We start from the raw sequence: 17067 nt of genomic DNA, 5'->3' as shown, positions 1-17067 counted from the left end.
TTTCTCCCATCCAAACCTATCCCTTCTTTCCAAAATACAATTACATACAGTAGCATATCCTGACGTTCACAATAACAGAAACCGAAACGCACACGACCAAATAAGTGAAGCGTACAAACTGATCCTTTCCAATATCATCATTCCAGTCCAACCTTTGCAAGTGAAGTATCGCGACAATAAATCAAATGTTTAGTTAGTAGATTATTCCAAAGTGTGTTTATTTTTCATACAAGACACATCCTATGGTCTTTCTGAAGTGCCATATAATACCGATCCCTGAGCCATCTCCCTCAATGGTGTGATCCACCAGTTGGAATATTTTTGGTTGAAATATGTGTATTTTTTTTATGGGACCCCCTCTCCATTCTAGAGGAGAGAGTGGTGTCATACCATCATAGAAACATTTTTCGTACCCAAAAACCCTCACATCCCAAATGTGGCTCCATTTGCTTGATTAGTTCTCGAGATATGCAGAAGTTTGTGTTCCATTGGTATGGCAGCCCATTTTCCCTTAGAAAGGAGGAAGGTGTGTCGAACCACCATACCACTACCACCACCAAACATTTATTGCTCCGTAAAATCTCCATATGCAACTATTGGTTCAATTTGCTTGATTAGTTCTCGAGCTACATTTTTATTCATCATTTTGTTCCGTCACAGTCCCTATGCACATTTGCGATACTATAGTGCAGGATTACGTGATGATTTATTTCAAATGTCTTCAGACGGCACACAAACGATTCACAAAAAGAAAAACATATGCAAAAAAACGAATAAAAATTTTTTTTCGACTAGGTTATGCACAGGATTCGATTATATACAGTGAAAAGAAAACAGAAACTGTATATAATCGAGTTCGTGCTATATAAATTATCAAAGATTTCTCTTACTGAAATCGATACGCCTTTTTCAAATATTAGACTTGAGTAAAAAAAATCGCAATTGCAGTGGAAAACTCATATCTCCTCCAACCCAAACGGAATACAAACTTTCATCCGAATCAAAAATATATTTTTTTTAAATCTGCATTTTTAGGACGATTTCATTTTGAATTTGCTCTTTAGTTAGTATTTCGTATTCCGAGAGTCTCGGGTTTGCGTTAGTTATCTCAATACCTTCAAGTTCAGCTTCTGATCGTATGTTCTCTGATCTATCGGAACAACAGTTTCACTTTCACGGAAACGTTTCTGCAGATTTTACACTGTCCATTTAACCACTTTCAGCGATTTCGCGATTTTAGTATCTGACCACGTCGAGTTTTTAATGTGGGTGTCTAAAATCAAATTTCTTCTATCGGCATCCATCCTGCTCAAAACGGACCAACTGAATTTTCACCGTTGAAGAATACAAGATTTTTTCCCAAACAATTTAATGTCAAAAGATATGAGTTACGCCTACTACGACCGCTGCTGTAAAATTAACAATGATTCCGGATTCTAACTAAGTGAAAAGCTTAAGGGTAAATAGATAAAATGACAGCTTGCACCTTTATTCTTCAGCACAAGTGTTCAAGCCATATTGCAGAGCATGTAATGCGAAAAATGCAAATTTTATATGAAAGTCCTGATTATGGCCTAGTGTTTCAGACATGAGATTATAACCAACTTATTTACAATGCTCTAATTGAAAGCCGGTAACCTATACCCAGGTCACCAACAACTTTTCTTGAACCTGAGAGAATGAAATGAAACTCTCAGTACCTATTCCAAAAAAAATAAATTACACATTGAAAATGTGTACGTTATATCGAGTGACGTTATATTGAGGGTACTTTATATCGAAGTTCCCCTGTAGATACAACCTTGCTAGTAAAATCTAAAACCTGAATCGGACAATTTTAACTTGCACACTTGGTATCTAATGGCAAATAACAGCGGATAGTTTTTGAATGATCTAATAGCATAACAGATGCAAACAATATGCGCAAAATAAACGTTTTGATTTTCCACTTTTGTACAATAGAAAATCATATTTTCAATTCTCTAGTTGATATTATATTCTTATGGGTCTCCACAAAATATATCAGAAAAAACATATTTTCTGATGTAATATGTATGATATGTATGAATGGATCATCTTTAATTAGTTTGGAAGCTTGTGGGTAGGGTCATACACTGTTACACATACACTGTTGGAAAAAAAATTTGCAATAAGTAACCGTACTACAATGAGTTGAAGGTAAGGCACAACTTACAAACGTCTTTCAAGATCAGGGATACAGTCTGTGGTCGCATTCAAGTTCTACCATCTCGGCCCTAAAGATAGCATTTCATTCTGAACCCCCTTCCCAAGCACTACGAACCAGAATTATTTCCGGCAGTAAATTACGATTGTGCTGTACATTTTCAATGGCTTTCTCCGGAATTCACCCAGACGCCTAGCCGGCACATCGTAAACCTAAAATAAGCAGCACTGGGCTAGTAAGCGTACAAGTAGCTTCATTGATTTGACTTGCTTCCAAATGTATTTAAAGCACACAGACGACGCTCGTAACGGATGGTAGTTGAAGCTGCAGACATGACTATTGAGGAGAATGGAATGGAATGCGAGTGTAATGCATTGCCAAAATGCAACTTTCCCTCCCAACTCGCCACTAGTTCCTACGGAGTCAATAATAACAAGGCAGTACAGTTTTTATCGCGTGCCAGCCAAATTGTTGAGTGCAGCCATTATTCTTCTTTTTGTAAGGAGGTTTCGGCTGCACGGAATTCGGATCCTCAGTAGTGCAGTAGAAATCAAGTAATTAATGCACCACAAATTTAGGACACATAAGTATCCAAAAAGTATCAATTATTATCCTCTGATACTAACTTGCGACTGTACCCTGAACTACTGCTGGTTCGTTCTATTAATACTGGAAAAAAGCAATAGCCCCACATAGCTAACCATAAATCAACTCGCCTTCGGCTAATTTTTTCATGTACAGGCAAACCTTTTCTGTGCGGGGGATAGGGACGCACAAAAAAAGTCGCATAAAAAAATCGTGCAAAACTTCACCAGCAGCTTTAAAAAATCGTGTTCGGTAGACATTTTGATAAAAACTTTTTTTTGTGTGGTAGATAGGGACCGCATAAAAAAAGTTTCCCCTAAGAAAATAACTCAAATCCACGCAATTCACCGTTCAATTTCCTTTTGTTTCACTGCTTTGCGATGGGACACATTGCATTTTCAGTTGCGCGTGGCTGTTTTGAGCTTTTAGTTGCATGTCGAAGCGTGTTGCTGTTAGAAATCATGTCATGCAAAAACGTAGAAAAACTTAGAGCATTTGATGAGAGGAAGGGAATGATTTCAGAAGTGGATAATTGAGATGCTTTTTCTCACTGGAATGCATATAAACCATCGAAAAAAACTAAATGGAGGATAACTTCGTCAAATATGCTTCATTTCATACATCGCACAAAAAAATCGCTCAAAAAAAACCGCACAAGAACAAAAAACCGCACAACAAAATCCCACAAAAAAAATTTACACAAAAACAGGTTTTACTGTATATAGAAATACGCTGTGCTGCAAAACAGCAAGTATTACAATTTTCATTTATATTATCCATAGCACATATTTATCGAAGAATTCAAGTTCGCCTCAATGCAGCGTAACTATAGACGGGAAGGAAGCTTCACTGTGAAAAAGTTTTGACAAGCAAATGGGGTTAATGATGGGATTATCAGCAGAAAAAGTTCGCTCTGGCAGTATCAGCTTTCCAGGATGCTTTCTTCGCTACTCTTTGCAACTCGAATTCCGTATACCGTAAATCCGTTATGAACGTGTGAGAGCTACATCAGCGCCAGTAGAAGGTACCGATGGTAAACTTGGTATAAACCATGGTTTATGATTCATTCCAACAGCTTTCTCAAAGATAAACTTGTTCGCGTCAAAATTTCAAGCTTATTTTGAAATTGTTTACTTTACTATACCGCTTTGTGTGAAATGCCAATGACTTATGCTTTGTTGGCCATTGTCAGTGTCTCATTACTCAAAATGATACTTTTTCGTGAAATTAATTTGTTTTTCGGATACAATAGAGCCTTTTTATCATTTGACTGCAATACAATTGATTTACAAACACATATGGTGAAAAACTAGAAATATGTTTAGTTACATTTGTCTCAAATCCATTTTTTTTAGAAATCATAACTTTTGAACAACTGGACCGATTCAGATGATCAACATATCAAATTAAAGCCAATTAGCTATTTTTTGACACATATTATACTCGAAAAAAATTGGGATTTTGTTTTCGTAATTATTGATTGTATTTGTTTATTATAGTTTCCAGTATAGTTTCCGAATTTTCCAGCCCAATACACGAAAAAGATTACACATTCAGAGTGAATGTTTGTACAAATTGAAAGAAATGCCACTCCTTCCTAAGGTGCGTGCCGTGTTCGACAAGAAAACGCTTTTTTCAACCGAGCGGTTACCCAAACACCCCGCTCAGCTGGTCAACGAATTGATCCGATGAAAGAACACTCCCACTAATGGTGTTTGTGGAAATGGCTTTCCTCGGAGTGAAAAATGGCTACAATAAATTGGAGATGAATAATGAAAATAGACATTTCTCTTCGGACGCTCGAAGAAACACTTTTCTCTCCGGATAGTTTATTTTTCTGGTGGGTTGAGCATCCCTTAATTTTCCGATGAGTAATGTTGGTGTTATTTATTGGCGCATTATTGACATATGATATTTTATTTATGAGGAAAGGTTAAGAGAGCGACAGGAATCAACCGAAAGCCAGTGTTTAGAAAATCTATCATGGAAAGTGCTGACCTTCATTGTCGAAGGTGTTGATAAGACAGTCTAAAAGTTGTTGACGACAGTGGAACAAAGCCATTGACACAAATCCGATTTACATATTCCAACCGTATACAATGTTTATTTCAGAACATAACTTTCGTCATCCATTCATCTCATTGTTCACGAAATCCCTGCAAATGATAGCTCTGTTTCGTTCTCTCGCTGATTACGACCGAATTCACACGCTTCGATGTAAATCCTTACCGATGTGTGCCACCAAGAGCCGTAAACTCTTTCGCTGTAAAAAGACGAATTTCATTCCACCCAACAGGATTTCTATCGTGCCCCATAAAAGCACTGATAACTTATTGGGTATTTTACGCTAGAGACTGTAGGCCCAAAAAAAGCGTTATATTTGCAGCCGTAACTTTTGGATTCGAAGCACACGAAATAAAAAGAAGTATCAAATCTGGCTTGCAGGAAGGAGAACGTTGGTGCCACAAAACGGGCCAGATTTAATCGGATTGCACGAGGATAGAGTTTTACTGCGATGGAATTTGAATAACCTTCCCCTATACTCCACCTCCCGGTTTCAACTGGATTCACTCGTATTCGGAACATAATTTTTATGCTTACCTGGGAAAGAAAAAAAGCCTCTGCTCTCATTTTGCCGCTCTTTCAGAATAATTGCCTGTGAAATTGAGAGAAATGAAACGAACCTTTTCTAATTATCTACCATCAGATAAAGAGGTGAACTTCGTTAGCAGTTTTTGGTGCCACTTTTTCTGCAGTCGCTCGGAAGGTGTGAGATGCTTTTTAATTCCTTAAATCTTGTGCGTTCTTACTTAATGTGTACCGTGTGTTAACGATAACTCGTTTGTCGGAAAATGTATTGCGGGCAAGTTTCCTTGGTGGGACTTTTATTTCATGTTTTAGTTGTGAAAAGAAGATGTCTTAATTTTTCGATGCATGTTTTGCTATCTTGTTACTCTTCCTAGACAAGTCAAATCGGCATGATATTGTTTTAACCGTAGTATTAAATCAAATAAATGTTTCAGATATCCGTCAGCCGGAAAGTCGGTTCTTTATTTGCAAATAAAGGATTTTCGATGTAAGCCGACCTGTTAGAAGTTGTAAGGGTTATTCATAAAATTTATTTGAGAATTTAAAAAATATACTTTTCTGAGAAAAACTAATGTAAGTTTTTAAAAAAAAATTCTGCGAAATTTTTATTTTTAAAATTATTTTATCAAAATTCAAATAATAAAATTATAAAATTATGTTAATTTCACACTTTAAGCAGAATTTTTAGGTATTATAGTTTTTGAGTTATAATTTTTTTGTGAAAAATCAACAATTTTTCTTCAAAAAATTTACAAATTCTTTTTAGAATATTTCATGTATTGCTTAAAAGATCCATGTGTTTACACCCACAACGTCACAACGTTTCACTGCTATCTAAGATGTTGCTGCCAACGGCCAGTCGAGTTGGCATGAAATTCTTCTATTAATTTTATTTAAAAAAACCGTAATCAAACCGTTTAATTAATAATGTATGGATTATGTTAATGAGCTATTTTGTTCTGATTTATCTCCTGTTAACGAGAAATTATTGATTTTTACTAATATCCGTTATCCATCCAGATGGCAAATATTCGTCGGATAGGCCGTTTCATCTACTGTCAAAGTCTTTTTCATCCGTACTTTAAAAATATTCGCTGCAGAGAAAAATCTGCTTCATTAGCATGAAACAAATACTAATTTTTTTTTCTACAAAATAATACTTTTACATACTAACTTCATGTTCACATTTACTTACGACAAATAGTACTACATACTACTACTACATTGCATACTATAATTCGATAAAGGTTTTAGATCTGCTGTTACTATGTTCAATCAAATCATTCGATCATAAAACTGCGTTCTTCGTGTCGCTGCTGAGCCGAAGCTTATCGTTGCTCTGAATATATTAAAAAAAAATCGCTCGACTTATGTACTGTTCGGCATGCTTCGAGCGATTTTTTTTAAGATCGTTAGAAATAAGACGATGCGCCGGAAATGCGAGCGAGCGCTTAATTCTATTAGGCGTTCAATTATTGTTTATGAATGCTGAAAATGTTTGTTTTCTGGAACGGAGATTTGCTCCTGAAGCAATTTTACTTTTAGGACATGGAATTCATTCTCCAGATTTTATAAAATCCCATCGTAGAAACCTGAAAACGCTTCCTATACAACGTTGATGCTTGTTAAATTAGAAAAGTTTCTCGGAGTTAATATTGTAGAAACCTTAAGCGTCGTTAAAATCGAATCTTTTTCTCATTTTCTTGATCAGTTCCACGAAAAAAACTACTACAAATATCCTTAAAAATTATCAGCTATCTATTGTTCTGTTGTCTGATTCTTGTTAGGAAATAAGATGAGTGCTTATCTACTTTCATTGAACGGATGGTCTCTATTGAGCTGAGACTGTCTGAAAAAATAAAATAATGGTCGATGGGCAATGCTTCAATGATCCCTAGCGTATAGTATATTGCACCCAGCTCGGCCACATACACGAAACAAGGATCTTTATGTTAGGAAGATGCACTGGAATTTTCATCGAAGATGCCGAAGCTAGTGGACCTTTGTATGAATGAACTGTCAGTAAAGACCATTCTATCAGATTCAATTTCACAATATTTTGTCGAAAATATTTGCGGAATAACATCAGAGCGTAGATGATCTGAGATGCTATGAATTCCTTGACGCATAGACAGATAAATTTTGACAGAGGAATTGCAAAAGTACTTGAGGCAAACTTGGTTGGAAATGCCTGATGAAGGGTGCATTTCGAAGGTAAGGTACTCATAGTATGAAGACATAAAACTTATCCGAGGAGTCAGTTGGAGTAGAGTTTCGAAATTTTCAATCACCAATGGATTCACGATCCGACAACGGATGGGAAATCTGAATAATTGCATCAGTTATTAAAAGTTTCGAGCTGTCCCATGCTATTTGATCAAATGGATAGAATTCAAAATTGTGATCATGGTATCGTATCTTTGCCGATGCCCAACAGAGATTTCATTACAGAACCATTCCATATTTAGGCACGGTATTCATTCCCCATCATAAAAACCTGAAAACGCTTCCAATCAGAAATGCCAACACAATGTTTGAAAAAGCTAGAAAGTTTTGAACAAAAAAAACTTCCTTTCAATGAAATTAATTGGATCAATTATCGTCATGTCGATGATCAAAGGATAGTTGAAATTAAATCGTTTAAAACATAAAACGTCGTTGTCTGAAATTTTTCATGCGGACAAATATTCATTGATCAACATTTCAGTCGCGGCACCTACATAAATATTATCCAAACGGACATAATTTTTCTGATCGAACAACAGATGCCACCAGATCTCGACGTCTCATGCATTCTTAAATCATTTGGCGTCGAAAACAAAATTTCGATTTTCCAAATTTCCTTGGAAGATTTTCGAGGATCAAAAAATCAAAACATTGAGCGCTGCGAGGCACCCCTAAATCATGTCCAATTGAACTGAAATTATGCACAGGTCATTTTTTTGGGCCAATAAACAAAATGTACTTGGTCGATTTTTGATATTCGAAGATGAAATTTTTTCCATATATCCATTGCCATGCATGCATCCATGTTGGAGTTCAACGTGGTTTGACATACGCTACAGGTGTGCTAGATTCTTTTGTATCTTATGTTATGTATCGTAACGAAAAATACTCACACGTGTAAAATAGCGTGAAGTGTGTGTCACTTTTTGTTGTGGGCGACTGCCGAAGTAGTTCTGCTGAGAGTAGAGTCGGTCTTCATTTTTCACCTTCGAAGATTTCGGGCCCTGCAAAAGAGTATAATTTGGTGGCTTAAAAATGAAGAAGAAAAAGCTGGATAAAATTGTAGAAAGCTGGAGATTTTTTGCCTTTGGCTGTTTTGCCGACATGATTCAAAAACTGGCAATAAAACACACTTCGAAAAACTGGAAGGTTGGCAAATCTGCTTCCAATACTTCTTCGATGCTTGTTAGATCGGGATTGTTTCTGGGATTTAACATTGCAGTAGCCTTGAGATTCCAATAATCGAAATCAAATCTTTGTCTCATCTATTTCATCAACTCCACGTGCCTTTAATTTATAACTTCAGGAAATCTATAACTATCTGTACTTTTATACAAAAATCTGTAATCCGTGCAGAACCTGTACCAAAAAATATAAAAAAATCTGTACCTTTCCAGACAAATCTGTAAGTGTGGCAACACTGGTTGGGAGTTGATATTCATCCAGGCTTTTTTCAAAGCTTCAAACAGAACTTGCTTGGCATTCTGGAGCTTGACGACAGCTAAAACGCTCCGATGTTGCTTATTTCAGTAGGAATTGCCGTAAATGAAAGCAGAACACAAGAAGAAGTGATTATAAAGACAAAATACTGTTGATCAACTATTTTGACTGGAGCACTGGAATTCAGCTTCATTTCCTCGGACTCGGACTTCTGCGGAACCAGTCTCCGTGATAGAGGATAGCTTGTAACCAATGTTGCCGCACGTACTGATTTATCTGGAGAGTTACAGAGTTTTGGTACAGAGTACAGAGAGGTACAGATTTTCGGAAGTGATAAGTGAATAACACGTGAAGTTGGTAAAACAGATGAGGCAGATATTTGATTTTGATGACTGGACCACCAAGGCTGCTGCAATGTTAAATACCAAAAACATTCCCAATCTAACAAGCATCAAAGAAGTATTGGAAGCGTTTTTATGTTTTTTTTATGTGTATTCATTCCGTGCCTAAACATGAAATCGCCTCGTAAAGAAATCTCTGCTGGGCAAAAGTCGTTTGCCTAAAAAATGACAGTTCGATCGCATTCTAATATTCTTACTATGCCTTACTCCTCGGCAACTGTCAAATGATTTTTTAATGAATATAAAAACAACAAAACTAAACGCCCAAATCGACAAAGCAACAATACGATTATCACAATCTTAAATTCATTTGATCGTAACAGCATAGGGCAGCTCAAACTTCTAATATCTGATGCAGTCAACGTTTAGAAAGAGTGTGTATAACAATCATCAAACAAATGTGCGATTTTTCTATGCAACAAATATTTTGAATGGTGCCGATTGCGATAGAGAATTTCGAAAGAAATAGTACAGATCAAAAATATTTCAGTATAATTGTGACAAATATTAGACTGCTTGCAGAATACTCTCTGCCCTCACTGATTCAATGACATAACTTCTGTTATTTTTTCGGAGTATATATCAAATATCAGCCCCATATCAACAGATTGAATTGTTTGTTCCTGGCTGAAAAACCTGAATTCACGATGCTACATGAAGAGCTGAAGGATTTTGATCCAACCGTTCTCACACATATCTTGCGATATATCTTACGTTTCATCAATGCAGCAAGCAGCAAGAATATTTATTTTGGGATGGCAGCAAAAGAAACTATCAGACCGATGAATGGCGAAAGCAGATCATTGTTTACGATATTTGTATCAATTGTTTCGTGGAGCGGATCAAGAAAGAGTCGATTTAAATTATCCGAAGCTCAAGACTGTTTCAATGTTAGATTCCAGAAACTTTTCCAATTCAATACGCATCAACAAGCGTTTCCAGGGTTTTACGATAGAGTTTTTCAAGATCTGGAGAACGAATTCCGTGCCCTAAAAGTAAAATTGCTTCGGAAAGAAAATACTGTTTTAGAAAACAAACATTTACAGGATTGATGACCAAATATTGGATGAAAAATAATTTACGGTTGGCTCGCATTTCCGGCGCTTCGATAGCTTGTTTCTTACGATCTTACTATACCTCACTCCTCGGCATACATTTTTTTGTATATTATCAGAACAAGAATAAACTTCGAAATCGGTTCAGTAACGACCAAATGAACGCAATTTTAAAATCAAAATATTTCATTGAACATCGTGGCGGCAAATCGATTTTTTTTTTTGAATAATAGTATGCAATCTAAATTTAAGAAGATTATGCATGAGTATCCTCAAACGCGCGAGTGATTCGAGACTAGCAAATGTTAATGTACATTTACAGTGAATGTAGAAAATGAATGAGTATTGTTTATTCTAATGAATTTTTTTTTCTTCAACGAATATGTTGGATGGTACGGATTTTTGGAAGAAAAAGTACAGATGATAAAGATTTTTATCCCTTCCGGTACAGATGGAAATGTGGCAACACTGCTTGTATCAAACTAGGATTATAATTCCACAGATTGCTTGTGACTAATTCTTCTGCGGACATTTCTCGGGAAATGACATCGGATAGGTTATGTTCACCCGCTACATGGAGCCATTGCGATCATCGTTGCATGGTTTTATGGATAAAAGCTTCAGATTCTGAACTGGCCAGCTTGTTTACAATATCAAAAGCCAATCGACGACTTTAGGGAGTGATCGTACGAAGAGTAGATGTAGCTAACACACGAAATTGGAGTGTTAAAGGGTTCAAAGTGCAGTAAATTTGCAGTAAGCCATGTGAAATTGATGTTAATTTGGTAAAAAGTCATAGTTTTCCATCTGTTTCTATAGTTAAGAAACACTAACGTTCTTGTTTTTTTGGATTTTTTCGCGCTTGTACTATACAATAATGTTCTAATAAACGAAGAGAGTTATCATATCCTACACTGTATACATCATTTTTAAAGAGCACTTACATATATCTGGAAACTCAAATAAAACTGAGTGGTTCTAACGCTATGAAACATAATTTACAACAAATGACATAAATTTACACTACCGTTAATTGGGCGGAGTTTTTTCTCACGACCGTTAGCGCCATTCAAGTAGCACAATGAACTTGTAAGACAACCACATCACTCAGTAAGAAGAGAACTGAGTTGCGATTCTACTCACGTCTCTCCCCGAACTGAGATCTGGGACATCTAATTAAAAGCAACCGGTTTTTTGATAGCACGCGATGCTAATCGCCTACCCGAAGGTTTTTATTGAGAATTCGCATTTAATGATCAGATTAACGGCGCATAGTAAGTGTGATTAAAAGCAGATGGTACGGCTGTAGTTTCCGTGTTGCATTCGAGCGATAACTACGTTGGTTGTAGCAGCGCTAAGTGAAACATTCAACATGAGCCTCATTCACTATTGCGTTGTTCTTATTCTAATTCTGGTTTATTCGAATTCCGGTTTGTACTCATTGTATTTTTATATTATCAAAAATCTAAACGAACTACTTTTCTATATTTCAGCTCTTGGTCAAGATGATGAAGTATTGATGCTCCCCAATGAGCGTACCACACTTGACGGTAAATACCTTAACAACCATTGAAAATTTTCAGTTGATACTTAGATGTCTGAACCTGTGTCAACCAGCAATTTGATCTCAAACATCTGACTAAACATTCCTTCCCAATTGAAGACAATTTTCGTTTCATTTACAGATTGTCATTTGCGATTCCACAAATTACTTGCAACTAGTCTTCCGAAACCAGCATTCGGGCATCCGGCTCATCTGAAAGAGTTTGCTCATATGGGCGCTATTGGTTGGACCCAACCAAACGGAACCATTGCATGGAAATGTGGCGGAACGTTAATTTGGGACAATTTTGTCCTCACTGCGGCGCACTGCGTTATCGATACCGAGTTCGAATACTTTGTGCTGTAAACGATGTACTGTTCAGTTCATATTTTATATTTTCAGAAACCAAGCCCCAGACGTCATCAGATTTGGTGACTTAAACATTGAGACTACTGAAGGAGATGAATATGCGCAACAACTGAAGATCGTCGCCATTTTCAGGCATCCACAACATCGGTTTGCATCACATTATCACGACATAGCACTATTGAAGTTAGAACATAATGTTACGTAAGAAATTAATCGTATATTTCTTGACACATTCACAAAATCATTTATATGCAGAGTGACGGAAGTTGTGGCTCCGGCGTGCCTTTGGACAGATGAAGAAGTGAGGTTCAAAATACTGGAAGCCACTGGATGGGGACGAACAGGATATGGTACAGATGCTGCTCAATAATATTAAACTTTCACATTTGATCACTTATTACAGCCGAAGATCAAACACCCATATTGCTGAAGGTAGCCTTGAAACCCATTGAAAATGAGGAATGTGGCAAAGTGTACCGAAATGTAACGGATCGTAAACTACGACTTGGACTCCAACCGCATCAGATATGCGCTGTCGATAAAAAGATGGATACATGTGAAGTGACGCAAATTAGAAAAACAGTTTGCTGAAACACAACTCTCAAATTTACTATTCGCTCGTTTGCAGGGTGACTCTGGAGGGCCTCTTCAGATCAAGCTAATGCATAACACCAGAGTAACACCTTTTGTCGTTGCTATAACTTCCTTCGGGACTGCTTGTGGCTTGTCCTCTCCTGGTGTTTACACTAAGATTGCACCATATCACGACTGGATAGTGGAAACTATGCAAAAGAATGGTGCAATGGTTCCAAGTAGGAAATATAATTTCATCAAACAATCATTCAAAGTTTAAAACCGATAGTTCATTTGCAGATGATGTTTACAACGCCACGTTTTGCGCTCTACGTTACGTATCCCTTCGTGAGTATGAGGATGCCATTATTACTTCCCGTACCCCCGATTATGTTGCCGTGGATACCGATAGAAGACACATGTTTGAGGTCGATGGACTACCGTCGTATATTGTTCAATTAGCATGGAATGGAGAAACAAACGACTGTTTTGGTGTAATCATTGATGAGGACACTGTATTGACTCTTGCACAATGTGTTACACATAATAGGTACGTTATTAGAAACATCCTTCGCATATTTATTGTACTTTTCTGGTGTTACAGAGAACGTGTATCTCATATTATCTATTCGAACATCACTACAATCAAGGTATCTAGAATACACGTTCATCCGAAGTATGAACAAGGGAGTAGCTATAACAACATAGCTATTTTACGATTGCAACACTTTGTCAATGAAAATGACTTCGACCCAGCATGTATATGGCAAGATGATACACCTTCGCAGGAGGTTTATGTGCACGGCTCAGGTCGTCGTGACATTAATCGCTTGCTTTATTCATATGACCATGATAATTCTATAGGTAGATGGTAAGGTTATATCTAGTATAATAGTATTTTACTTGGATGTTACGATCAATTCAGATTCATCGATAACGATTCTCGCTCCACGGGTTCGTTTCCAAAACAATTCATCATGTTTGATTCCCAAAAGATATTTACCATTGCTTCGCAATGGCCTAACCAAAGAACATATCTGCAGTGGACAAAATTTATTCCTCGTGCCGAAATCTTGCGATCTTGTGACTGGTGCAGCAGTCCATGAAGATTTCTATAGAGCCGGCAATACGTACCCGATGGTGTATGGGTTGAACTTTCTAGGCAGGGAATGCGGTTTCGGCGAGCACTCGATAGCGATTGGCATGGCAAATCACGGCGAATGGATGAAGACCATATTATTTTCGAATTACAAAACATCCCATGACACAATACAGTTCGTCGATACGGATCATCAAGAGGGAGATTCGTGTCATAGGCATGATGGTCGTCCTGCACGATGCGTTCCAATTTCTAGGTGTTCAAGAGGCTGGAAACAATTCCTGTCCAATGGAACGATTGAACTGTGTGCTACCAGTTCATTAGCTTGCTGTTCGCTCAATGATATCGCGGAAACTGAGCTGAATGTGATCCATCCTCAGCTAGCAGGATGCCCAAGATTGGTGGAAAATCTCAACATAACATCCCCGAGAGGATCGCTCGTATGGTATCCCAATATATACCCCAACCAGAGGACTCATTGATATATTTACAGGTATTTATTGGTTGGCTCACATCAAAAGGAATGGAACTAAGGTGCCTCGGTACAATCATAACGAAAAGGATAATTCTCACATCAGCCAGCTGTGTTGGGGATGAGGTTCCTGCCGCTGTTGAAATCGAAGGAAATTCAGGAACTCAAACAAGGTATGAAGTAGATGCAATACTTGTACACTATGCCTTCAATGCTACCGACGACACAAATGACATTGCACTGATTCGTTTGCAAGATACTTTGGTCTGGAGCTCAGATCTATTCCCATCCTGTTTATGGACCAATACAACGCACGTTCCGCTGGTGTTGTCAATGGTTTCTCCCGGTAGGCTCAATTTTTGCTAATTTTAGATAATAAAATATATACATTCCGCTCAATTTTACAGATGACACCGGAAATGTAGGGTTGGCCAAGGTGGTGGCAATGTACAACACCGATTGCCAGAGAACTCATATGTATGACGTTCAGGATTCTCAGCTCTGTGCCAGGAATCCGTTCGACAATTTCACTTGTAATACTAGGAGTGATCAATTGCGATATGACAGCCCCAGCAGTGTTTCCTATATTGTGGGATTATCAACAGATTTTGATGAGTGTGAGCACTTTCGCTATACGGTGTTCACTAGAATTTCCAGTTTCGTGCACTGGATCGGAATGAATATATAAACAATAACCATTATGATGATAAATGGAGTAAAATAAATTCATACGAACGTCAACGTTGTCTAACCATTCGTAGCGAAAGTCATAATTGGTTAGTCGGAAATATACGGAAATATAGGACTCAATTGTATCTGATCTCAATTCGAGACTCGTAATTCAACGTTAAAGTCAATTGGTTACGATAAGTACGGTTGTGGATAATTCGTAATTTTGAAGATTCTTATTGGAGACCCATCAGGAATTGTTTAAAAAGATATTGCAGCGAAGTTAAAAATGATAGCATAAAGTGTCGAGGAACAAATTGTAGAGCGGTTAGAGAACGTTAATTTAGTCGATAGAAACAATCAAGTTTATTATACATTGTTAGGATAGAACTCATAATTACACCTTGAAACCACTAACTTTTAAGTTTTTTACTTACAAAATGTTACTTAAAAGCAAAGCAGTTGTACATTCGTTTTACTCCCGAATAATACTAGATACAATAGTCCTCAGTGACTATTGTTCTTATATATGATTGTTTCTTTTAGTTTTCGGTCCCTGTAGTAAAGTTTCGTCGCATCTTGAAGTGTTAAAGTTAACAATCGAAAACCTCAAATAAACAGCAGCGGACATCCATTTGATTTATAAGGAAGAAATTGGCGAACAGGTTTTTGTGAAGCTCGTCAACGAAACGACTTTCTCCATATTCGTCAATGTACAAGTTGATTAAGCTTGCCGCATCTTCCGATACGTTCGCATCTTGAATCTACCACCGGAAATAAATGACCGTGTAATTCAATACGTCCTTGGACAATACGAAACCATAAGGCAGCATGTTAAGAAACGTTTTCCAAACGAATTCAATGTGAGTATATTAACTAGTGTACATGGAATACATAATGAAAGAGATACCTGAACATTTGTATATCGGACACTTTAGAGCACGCAGCTTTTACGAAGGTTTGAAGAACAAATTCTTCTACTGCAAAAACGAGGAAAGCGTCAGGAACTGCAAGCAAAAACTTACTTACCGAAGGAAGACCTGGAAAGCCGGTAATCAATATAACAGCATCTGCCTCGTCAATTAGGACAATTCTGACATTGAAACACTGTAATATAAAAGCGATTAGGTGCAACCAAATCGTAGCTCCCAATAATTCAAAACCCGCCGCCGCCACCGAACTTGTTGAAGAATAAAATAGCACCACCACAATCAGAACCTGATATGGGCAAAACAGTTCACTTTAATGAACCGTTCAGTGACTAACCGTTCACTTAAGTGAAATAGTTCTCTTGAGCAGTTCACTCACTCTTTCGTACATTAGAGGGATATGCCAAAGCATGTGTGAGATTTTATGTAGGACTGTTCTTTTCATTCATAAAATGCTGTTTGTTAGCAATAATTATATGTCCGAATTTAGTTCAAAATATCTTAGCAGAATAGAAAATTAAACGATGATTTTGAAATGTGGATTTAGTTTGAGCCGTGATTCATTATTTTCAACACAAACTAGCGTTGCGCTGCTTTTCTTTAATGTTTTGCAATAACTGCTATAGCAAAACTGTACCAAAACGTCAAAGACTTTCTCGAAATTATCGAGCACAATATGGTATAATATAAAAACATTTAATATCAGCGACACAAATTCTTATTTACTGTTGAAAAATACTGTTTGTGTTTCACTTTCAACTGTATTTTTTGTGAGGAAGATTTGCATATCTTACTGAAATATTTTCCCTTAACTTAAAAATATGAAATTGAAACTTTATTTGATAAATAATCGAACAATCCAATTTAAGAACCATCGTATCCTGAATTTTTTGCGTTTTATTATGAAAACGACAATACCGATATCTTATTTT

At 37.0% G+C, this 17067-nt stretch overlaps 2 protein-coding genes across 2 annotated transcripts in view; one reads left to right on the top strand and one right to left on the bottom strand.

Moving 5' to 3' along the window:
- LOC129780005 (zwei Ig domain protein zig-8-like) overlaps positions 1 to 11527 on the bottom strand; it is a 182116-nt gene extending 170589 nt beyond the window's left edge. The window contains exons 1-2 of the mRNA XM_055787839.1: positions 11426 to 11527; positions 8479 to 8589 (exon numbers count right to left, since the gene is read on the bottom strand). The gene's annotated coding sequence lies outside the window, so the exon portion shown is untranslated. The remainder of the gene's footprint in view (positions 1 to 8478; positions 8590 to 11425) is intronic.
- A 225-nt stretch (positions 11528 to 11752) lies between these two features.
- Positions 11753 to 15734, top strand: LOC129780000 (uncharacterized). Its single transcript, XM_055787833.1, has 12 exons — positions 11753 to 11911; positions 11975 to 12031; positions 12167 to 12368; positions 12427 to 12594; positions 12649 to 12743; positions 12797 to 12954; positions 13022 to 13205; positions 13267 to 13516; positions 13571 to 13830; positions 13892 to 14505; positions 14559 to 14883; positions 14945 to 15734. Exons 1-12 carry the CDS (start codon positions 11854 to 11856, stop codon positions 15223 to 15225), a joined length of 2652 nt encoding a protein of 883 aa, XP_055643808.1. The 5' UTR covers positions 11753 to 11853; the 3' UTR covers positions 15226 to 15734.
- Positions 15735 to 17067: the final 1333 nt, after the last annotated feature.

This window comes from Toxorhynchites rutilus, chromosome 3 (genome assembly GCF_029784135.1).
Source record: "Toxorhynchites rutilus septentrionalis strain SRP chromosome 3, ASM2978413v1, whole genome shotgun sequence".
NCBI classification, from domain to species: Eukaryota; Metazoa; Arthropoda; class Insecta; order Diptera; family Culicidae; genus Toxorhynchites; species Toxorhynchites rutilus.
This window is presented reverse-complemented; position numbering and strand designations above follow the sequence as displayed.

What these genes read in the sequence shown, in the direction of transcription:
- LOC129780000 (XM_055787833.1), top strand. Translation starts at nt 11,854, where the DNA reads ATGAGCCTCATTCACTATTGCGTTGTTCTTATTCTAATTCTGGTTTAT. An exon ending in AAGTTAGAACATAATGTTAC is followed by an intron (nt 12,595 to 12,648) that starts GTAAGAAATTAA and finishes ATTTATATGCAG; the next exon opens with AGTGACGGAAGTTGTGGCTC. An exon ending in GAATGGTGCAATGGTTCCAA is followed by an intron (nt 13,206 to 13,266) that starts GTAGGAAATATA and finishes GTTCATTTGCAG; the next exon opens with ATGATGTTTACAACGCCACG.